Source organism: Malus domestica, chromosome 04, assembly GCF_042453785.1.
Source record: "Malus domestica chromosome 04, GDT2T_hap1".
In the NCBI taxonomy this organism is placed as follows: domain Eukaryota; kingdom Viridiplantae; phylum Streptophyta; class Magnoliopsida; order Rosales; family Rosaceae; genus Malus; species Malus domestica.
The window spans coordinates 7,318,103-7,327,817 of NC_091664.1; the positions used below are offsets into that span (position 1 = coordinate 7,318,103).

Consider the following 9,715-nt stretch of genomic DNA (forward strand, 5'->3'; position numbering starts at 1 on the left):
TTTCCTGTCTCTGACAATCTTGAATTAAAGGTTTTTTGTGATTCCGATTGGGGAGGTTGTCGTGCCACAAGAAGGTCAGTTACTGGGTATTGTCTCTTTCTTGGAAATTCCATCATCTCATGGAAATCCAAGAAACAAGACAATGTTTCTCGATCATCTGCAGAAGCTGAATATCGAGTTATGGCCAACACATGCTTAGAGTTAACATGGTTGCGCTATATATTGCAAGATTTAAAGGTTCCGCAAAAGGGTCCCACACCATTATTTTGTGACAATGAAGCCGCTCTATATATTGCAGCTAATCTCCTTTTTCATGAGCGAACGAAGCATATTGAAATTGATTGTCACATTGTTCGAGAAAAACTGCAAGTTGGAATGATTAGTCCTTCACATGTACCTACACGTTTCCAGTTAGCAGATTTATTCACAAAGGCTTTAGGGAAAGATCAATTCGTGAAATTGTGAGACAAGTTGGAACTTCATGATATTCACTCTCCAACTTGAGGGGGAGTATTATGAAAAGATCGTGTAATTTACCGTATAATATGTTTACCTAAAATAGTTGATGTGAAATCTCATTAAAAGAGGGATGCGATTTCCTAGGCTTTATTGTAGATTAGTTGACTTAGTTGTGTATATATATTGTACTCTTACTTGAGCAACAAAAAAATGAAAACTATTCAGCTAATCACTTTCCATAGCCCTACAATATACTATTCATTCTTTTAATAGTATGGGATCCCGATGCTCCCAGGGATTCTCTCTAACTTATAAAATTTATTTCATATCAAACATTTGGTACTAGATGCATTATCAATGTTTTCATTCTCTCAAATTATTCTCGAACTAAACTACCAGTCGCATTCTCAAATCATAACAATGCAAAATTCTATTTGTCCTTTTTGTTTTACAAAACAATTTTTCAAAAATTGTTCTGTAAAACGTTACCAAATGACCGTTAAATTTGTCAAAATAAAACCCTATGTGGCCCCTCTACGAAGATATGACATGTAGTGAAAACATCATTTTTACCCAATCTTCTTCAACTTTAACCCTAGTCCTCACATGTTTGATTGCTTTAGCTAGGTGCGCATGTAGAATTTAAAGGTTAGGTTTTCTAGTCTGACATTGAGTAGTCGTTATAATTTTGGGTTTCCACATGTGCTAAATTGGAACCTTCAAATGATCATTTTATACATTTTTAACCAAAATTATTATTATTATTATTATTATTATTATTATTATTATTATTATTATTATTATTATTATTATTATTATTATTATTCAAGAGAAGGGGAGAATTCGAAATACATTAAACATAGAGGATGGAGTTTCAAACTCGGGACACATGTATTGTGATCGAATCTTGATTCTATATCTTGTATAAAAAAACATGACGTATTTTAACCGCAAGCATAATAAAAGTACAAAAAACCCAAATAGAAGCTCGGCTCAAATGAATTTTTCAATCTTGAACTTTTTTTTGTCAAATGATAGATTTGTTAGATTAAATGTTAGATTAGGAAATCGATGGGATTCGAACCCACATGCCATGGTGCAAGGGCAACATCTTGAACTTAGCTTTGGCTTGTCTTGGTTGTAAATCAAAGTCGAGTTTTTAATTGATTTGGCTTAGAGCGTAATTTAAACAAACATATGCTCGGCAGGACTTAATGAAAATTACTAATAAGAAAATTATACATCCCAAAATAACTCAAAATAATAAGTTAAATTTTTGTGAAAGGATTATCCGTTCAACATAAAATGATACGAGTTGCTCACAAGTTTTATGAGCCCAACGTACCAATACTTAACCTCTGCTCACTTTTCTAGCAAGCTCAATATTTTGTTCAAACTAAACTTGTTTTGCTGATTACCCCAGCTTGAACGAGGCCAAAACAAGATAATGCACGTCAAACTCGAACCGCTGTGGCTCGATTTACATAATTATACGTGTATTTAGAAATTCAATCATCAATCGGATACAGTTACGGATTATAAACTTAAACGGCAAAGAGGAGTTTTGTATATTAGCATTTGAAATAGTAAGTGCTGCCTTAGAGTCCAACGTCTTGTAACCAAAGAAACCAAAGAAGTACTTGATTGATCATTGATGGACTTTTCAGGACTGCGACCTTTGAGTTTTCAATTCATTTTGTTTTACGTATGTCATTCCCATATCAGGAAGCCCTCCTGCTGCTATGCAACAATGACCAATCCCTTCACTTACAGCCGTCAGTTTCTCGTATCTTTGGAAAATTTTTGCTAAGCTGGATATGCTGCGGCGTTGTTTCAGAAGCTCGCCATTTTGTCTTCTTCTTCCCAACTCTCTCTCATCTGTCAAAGACTGGCATATAATTCTTACGTCCGTGTCGTTTGCATGGCATTGGTAGCTCAGTATATATATATTCCAACTTCTTGTATGTTTTTCAATCGCCCTCTCCAACGGCACAAAAGGTCATCTTCTCTGGATTCTGGTTTTTGAGCGGTCTTGGTGTTTGGTGATCGCCTTCGAGTATGTTCGCGTGAAACAATTAAGCTGGCTGTTTTAAGTTCTCTCTGAAAGATTTGGTAAATTAATTGGCATTTCAAGATTAAAGCCCTTTAGTTGTTTCTTTAACTCAAGAAATGTTCTAATCCAATCTAAATTGCGGGGAGGTGCACACTACTGTAGCCAACTTGTGTTGCCTATTCCTTGTTTGAACTATGTTTTCTGTGGGCTTTGAAATTTTTGTTTCTAGTCCTGATCGACTTTACTGAACAATTGAATGCCATCACATACTGTATCGTTTAATTTCCTTGCCATGCGATATCCAACGCTCTTTAATGACTGATGAGAGTCTTGATGATTTGATGAGGCAAAAACTACTGGGATTAGTTGCTAATCATTGAAATTTGAAATTTTCCGTTTATTTGTTTAGATATATATTACTGTTTCTGATACTTAGAAACTCAATAAACAAGAAAATCCGCTCAAATAAGCTGGATTTTCATATTTCCAAACCACAAAGCAGGAATTATAAGATGATTTGAGGAATAAAAACTTGTATCAGATGTTTGTTTTATTTGTTAAATGCTTTTTGCATCCTTAAACTTTATTCTTATGACAAACTTCTGAATCCACAGATTGTCTATCTTTGCGTTCTCGGTGGGGGACAAGACAATCGAGCTGCGATGGATGCCCTTGAGACTATTTTGAAGGAAGCTGTTGATATGGTACACGTTCTTGATCTATTTACATTTTGGTGTTAAACTAGGCAAACCTAAAATCTTATGCTAATTATTGAGTTGATATAAAACTTGTCTGCAAGAGGATTTTACCTGTTATATTAGAGGGTTTTGAGTATTTTGGCAGTTTTATAAATCTTTAATATTCTGGCAGGAGAACATACCCGTTGAGGAAGTCTTCGAAAATTTGAAATGTACAGCTGAGGGTCTCAGTACTGACGAGGTACAAAAGCGGTTGGAGATGTTTGGCTACAACAAACTTGAAGAGAAAAAGGTTTCAAATAATTTGTTTAGGCTTGTGCTTTTTCTTGTATTGTAATTAATTTTCTATAGATAGTTTCTTAAGAAGAATTTATTTTAGTAAGCTTTCACCTTCTTGCATTGTAACTCTGTCTTTCAAATTGCAGGAGAGCAAACTACTCAAATTTCTGGGATTTATGTGGAACCCTTTGTCTTGGGTTATGGAAGCAGCTGCGTTAATGTCCATATGTCTTGCGCACGGAGGCGTAAGTTCCTAGTAGTTCATTTTACCATTGAGACTGGAGACTAGATTTCTGAACTGATTTTTGTAAACTTTATTCTTTCAGGGACTGGGTATGGATTATCACGATTTCGTGGGTATCATTATATTACTCATAGTTAATTCAACTATAAGTTTTATAGAGGAAAACAATGCTGGTAATGCAGCTCAAGCCCTTATGGCAAGACTGGCTCCAAAGGCGAAGGTTACCCTCATTTTTATATACCAGTTACTTTTTCTTTCTGCGCTGAACGTTTCATTTGTTATGTTGCTTTCTATCATGTTGGTAGTTAACAAAATCTGAACAGGTTTTACGAGATGGAAAATGGAGTGAGGAAGATGCTTCTGTGCTGGTTCCTGGAGACATTATCAGTATCAAATTGGGTGATATTATTCCTGCTGATGCTCGTTTGCTCGAAGGAGATGCTTTAAAAATTGATCAGGTAGCTAAGTCATATTGCTGTGTAATAAATCATTTCCAGACAATTTCGGACTTTCTGTTAACCGGTTTCCTTGTTTTCAGTCCGCTCTTACAGGAGAGTCACTTCCAGTAACTAAGAATGCCGGTGATGGTGTATACTCTGGTTCAACATGTAAACAAGGTGAACTTGAAGCGGTTGTCATTGCAACTGGAGTACATACCTTCTTCGGAAAAGCTGCCCATCTTGTTGAAAACACAACTCATGTTGGGCACTTTCAGCAGGTAGTATTTTTGGATAGTGCTATGCACACACCAATATTTACGTCCCACACACCTTCGTCAATTTTTCGGTATTGATTTTCAAGTCATTCAATCCGACGGCCGAAAATTGAGAGGGGTGTGTGAGAAGTAAAAATGGGTGTGTGGATAGCACTACCAATATGTTTTACGGCCCTTTTCACGTTAATAGAGTGAGTTCACGTTCATGTTGCTAAAATGTCAAGCCAATAGACATGTTTCGTATGAGATGAGACACTCATGAACATAAAACTGAGCAGCATTAAAACTATGAATTTGTTGCTTGAATGTAAGAGACAGTGAAATCTACCTATGCTAGAGTGTTTTGTCTTGAGCACAAGAACTTTTTACTTGTTGCACATCTCTAAAGTACCATTTGGACTGATTGTTTCAGGTCTTAACATCTATTGGAAACTTTTGCATTTGTTCAATAGCCACTGGACTTGTGATTGAGCTCATTGTCTTCATTTGTCAAAAAAGAGGTTATCGTCCTTCGGTAGACAACCTTCTTGTTCTACTTATCGGTGGCATCCCAATTGCTATGCCAACAGTTCTGTCTGTCACCATGGCCATCGGTTCTCATCGGTTAGCTCAGCAGGTTCAACGAAAACCATGAAATTTTCCGTACTTAATTAGACCATCTATCTCTTCAGTTTGGAAATCAAATTAACTTGTTTGAGTTCATTTCAGGGTGCAATTACCAAGAGAATGACAGCTATTGAAGAAATGGCTGGGATGGATGTGCTCTGCAGTGATAAAACTGGAACTTTAACTCTCAACAAACTAACAGTGGACAAGAATTTGATAGAGGTGATAATCTTGATCCTGTCGTAAGGTTAAAAAGCAACTTCTTGGTTACAGAGAAAATCTGAACCCTAGTACTCGATTATACTGACATTGATTTGATGAGCACCTCCATTTGCAGGTCTTCGCCAAAGGTGTTGAAAAGGACACGGTTGTATTGATGGCTGCAAGGGCTTCAAGATTGGAAAATCAAGATGCTATTGATGCAGCAATTGTTGCCATGCTAGCTGATCCTAAGGAGGTAGTAGACTATATGAGACAAAACATTTATGCAGCTGTTGGGGTCCTAAATTGAAACTTTTCGAGAAAAATAGGACCTGATTAAGCTTTTCAAATTTCAATTTAGTATACCACACAATTCCAATATCAGTGCTAATGTTGTACATAAGAAGTGCATAATTACAGTATCATATTACCCCAGGAAAAGAATGATGTTTCTCTGTAAAAATAGATATAGCACATCGCCTAATTTGGAAAGCTGTTAAATTTGAAATTTTTCGAGAAATTGGACATTTTTGTTCTCTACAGTTTTCAAACATTGCATATGCATTAATTTGTTTTGTTAACTAAAGCTTCCATGAGCTGAGTTTCTCTTTTATCCATTTGTAAGGCTCGAGCGGGGATTACAGAAGTTCACTTCCTTCCATTCAATCCAACTGATAAGAGGACAGCACTTACATACATAGACACAACCGGTAACATGCACAGAGTGAGCAAAGGTGCACCAGAGCAGGTACTTAATCTAACAATTTTAAATCTATGTTTCGTAGTCCTTCACATTTAAAAATGGCCTGAGTTTCAAAAACATTTTTTTTTCTGTGAAATTTGTAGATACTCAATTTGGCAAGCAACAAATCAGAAATTGAAAAAAGGGTACATACAGTAATTGAAAAATTCGCAGAGCGTGGACTTCGATCCCTTGCTGTTGCACGGCAGGTAATTAACGAGATTTTAACAACCACTCCTAGATGTATGCTTTTCTGAAGCATTATGGCTCACAAGAGATATAATTTACAGGAAGTTCCTGCTGGTACGAAAGACAGTCCCGGTGGACCTTGGGAGTTTGTCGGTCTTCTCCCCCTATTTGATCCACCACGTCATGACAGCGCTGAAACTATTAGAAGAGCTCTAGATTTGGGTGTGAGTGTTAAAATGATCACGGGTGATCAACTGGCAATTGGAAAAGAAACTGGGAGACGACTTGGGATGGGCACAAACATGTATCCATCATCGGCGTTGCTTGGTGAAAATAAGAATAGCATAGATGGAACTCTAGTAATTGATGAACTCATTGAGAATGCTGATGGTTTTGCTGGTGTATTTCCTGGTAATCCTGTTTGTTACAGCTTGCAACTTTTGCTAGTCAATTTTGCACTGCTTCTGTCTGATTTGATTCTTCATTGCAGAACATAAATATGAGATCGTTCAGCGATTACAAGGTAAGAAGCACATAGTCGGAATGACAGGTGATGGAGTCAATGATGCACCAGCATTGAAGAAAGCAGACATAGGAATTGCTGTCGCCGATGCCACAGATGCAGCCCGTGGTGCATCTGATATAGTACTGACAGAACCTGGTTTGAGTGTGATTATCAGTGCTGTTTTGACAAGCCGTGCAATCTTTCAAAGAATGAAGAATTACACAGTAAGGCGATCCTCTCCTCTTAATTCCTTTTGGAACTGAACCTGTAAGTGCGCCTGCTGCTAAATTTTGGGGGTTGTTTTCCGTAACTGTGTTGGTTTTGTTTTCCTTTTTCAGATATACGCAGTATCTATAACAATACGTATTGTGGTAAGTAGCCCTCAATCTCTTTGATAAATAGATTACTTGACATCTAAGGATGCTGTAATGTGAGTTCTCATTTCTTACTGGGTTTGTTTTACAGCTCGGTTTCTTGTTGCTTGCGGTATTCTGGAAATTTGATTTCCCTCCTTTTATGGTCCTAATCATTGCCATTCTTAATGATGGTAAGCATTACTAACCTTTTACGTTCTACCATGTGTTGCGCTAGTCTGTAATATGGTTTCTTGAGTGTGAATTCTCAGTTTCCTACTCATTTTTCATTTATTTTCCTTCTTGTTTCCGAAAATATTTCTGAAATTTGAGCCATTTACCAGGTACTATTATGACGATATCCAAGGACAGGGTTAAGCCATCTCCAGTTCCTGACAGTTGGAAGCTGAGTGAAATCTTTGCAACCGGGATTGTGTTAGGCAGTTATCTTGCCGTTACCACAGTTATATTCTTCTCGATCATTTACGATACTAAATTTTTTCCGGTAATTGTTTCTTATCTTAATTATGTGTTACTTCGTTCTGTTCTTCTTTTGGCATAGATGAAATTGTTCTCACATTTTGTACTCGATTACAATGATCAAGTTTTCACCTTCTCTCGTTCTCTCTCGCAGAAAAAATTCGGTGTAGAAGATATCTTCAATGAGAATCTCTATTATACCAACGGGACCCTCAATCCGGGAATGAATGCCAAGCTATCATCTGCTCTGTACCTTCAAGTTAGCACCATCAGCCAGGCTCTAATTTTTGTCACTCGCTCCCGAGGATGGTCATTCCTGGAAGTACCTGGTCTGCTTCTGCTTAGTGCTTTCGTAATTGCTCAACTGGTAAGTGGTTTCATGCTGTTTCAATCAAATAGCATTCAATTTTGTTTTCATATTCATCAAAATCAGCACATAGGAAGACGTTTATATACATAGTTATGCTCAGAAACTTTAGTCTTTAATTAAACTAACATGTAATTCATATTTGACAATTAAAAATTTTGCATCCTTGCAGATTGCTACATTAATATCTGCTTTAGTAACATGGAAAATTGCTAGAATTCAAGCAATCGGCTGGAAATGGTGTGGTGTCGTATGGATATACAACATTCTAATCTACATGCTACTTGATCCTGTCAAGATTTTCGTTCGATATGCACTCAGCGGGAGGGCTTGGAGTTTGGTATTGAACAAAAGAGTGAGTGAATATGAACCTTCCTTCTCTTAACAATTTTGAACTTCAAAACATTTTTTATTACACATTCTAACAGCATTGCAATGTACATGTGTATAATTTTGTAGACGGCTTTCAACACCCAAAAGGACTTCGGTAAAGAGTTCCGTGAGGCTGCATGGGCGGCAGAACAGCGGACGGTCCATGGCCTCCCATCTATGGAGGCAAAGAACATTCCTGAGAGGCACACATTCAGGGATGTTAGCATCATGGCTGAAGAAGCCAGGAGACGTGCAGAGATTGCAAGGTTGGTTTTCTTTCTTAAGTTGGACATTGATCACAAAGCAATTGTATTCAAGTTTCCGAAGAAAACGATAACATAAGTACTATTCTCTTGCCAGACATATACTTACAGACCGTGATTATGTACAATATATTACTAGCGATCCAGATTCTCAATTTGACAAGATAAGATTGTTTGGCAAGAGAGCATTTCTGAAATAATTCTTTACGATGTGTTTTGGCAGTGTTGTGTGTTGCCTAACTTTAATTTTTGGTGTTTCCTATCGATGCAGACTAAGGGAGCTTCACACTCTGAAGGGGAAGGTCGAGTCCTTTGCAAAGCTAAGGGGTTTAGACATCGAAACGAACCCAAATTACACTATCTAAGTCATTTTCTAGTGTAATTCTGGCTACCCTATTTTCCTTCAAACTGTTACTACCTTGATATTTTGTCCCCTTTTGTTTTGTTTCCTTTCCTGTATTCTTAATTATCTTTTTACTTGTGTTGTATGGATTTGATGGACAGAAAGCTCTTACATGAAAAGAACATACATCAATAAAAGTTTTTAAGTCATGGCTCTTAAATCAGCTCAATTCCATACTCTTGGTTTCCGGAAACACTTGTATGTATGTACTGACTGTATTGTTAACCGCCTCTTTAATATATGTAGTCAGTAAATGTGAAACAAATAGAAAAACTCATAAAATTGATTATAGTGTGCATGAGGGAGTTGAATATGGAAAAATTATTGAGTAAATATATACATATATATATATATATATATAAATTTAACAAATGACAAACAATTTACATTAATAATTTATGCGGTTTCTCTTCGAAATTCCATACAACAACAACAACAAAGCCTTTTCCCACTAAGTGGGGTCGGCTATATGAATCCTAGAACGCCATTGCGCTCGGTTTTGTGTCATGTCCTCCGTTAGATTCAAGTACTCTAAGTCTTTTCTTAGGGTCTCTTCCAAAGTTTTCCTAGGTCTTCCTCTACCCCTTCGGCCCTGAACCTCTGTCCTGTGGTCACATTTTCGAACCGGAGCGTCAGTAGGCCTTCTTTGCACATGTCCAAACCACCGTAACCGATTTTCTCTCCTCTTTCCTTCAATTTCGGCTACTCCTACTTTACCTCGGATATCCTCATTCCTAATCTTATCCTTTCTCGTGTGCCCACACATCTAACGAAGCATCCTCATCT

The 9,715-nt window shown here is 37.1% G+C and overlaps 1 protein-coding gene across 1 annotated transcript; it reads left to right on the forward strand.

The window, feature by feature from the left end:
* Positions 1-3,388: 3,388 nt before the first annotated feature.
* On the forward strand, positions 3,389-9,089 carry LOC139195133 (ATPase 11, plasma membrane-type-like). The gene is made up of 19 exons (XM_070820321.1): positions 3,389-3,502; positions 3,636-3,734; positions 3,816-3,953; positions 4,057-4,191; positions 4,272-4,451; positions 4,861-5,064; positions 5,157-5,276; positions 5,392-5,511; positions 5,881-6,003; positions 6,102-6,206; positions 6,288-6,597; positions 6,677-6,915; positions 7,030-7,062; positions 7,157-7,238; positions 7,389-7,549; positions 7,679-7,891; positions 8,064-8,246; positions 8,351-8,529; positions 8,798-9,089. Exons 1-19 carry the CDS (start codon positions 3,470-3,472, stop codon positions 8,889-8,891), a joined length of 2,751 nt encoding a protein of 916 aa, XP_070676422.1. The 5' UTR covers positions 3,389-3,469; the 3' UTR covers positions 8,892-9,089.
* Positions 9,090-9,715: the final 626 nt, after the last annotated feature.

What these genes read in the sequence shown, in the direction of transcription:
- LOC139195133 (XM_070820321.1), top strand. Translation starts at nt 3,470, where the DNA reads ATGTTTGGCTACAACAAACTTGAAGAGAAAAAG. An exon ending in TGCTAGCTGATCCTAAGGAG is followed by an intron (nt 5,512 to 5,880) that starts GTAGTAGACTAT and finishes TCCATTTGTAAG; the next exon opens with GCTCGAGCGGGGATTACAGA. An exon ending in CCCTTGCTGTTGCACGGCAG is followed by an intron (nt 6,207 to 6,287) that starts GTAATTAACGAG and finishes TATAATTTACAG; the next exon opens with GAAGTTCCTGCTGGTACGAA.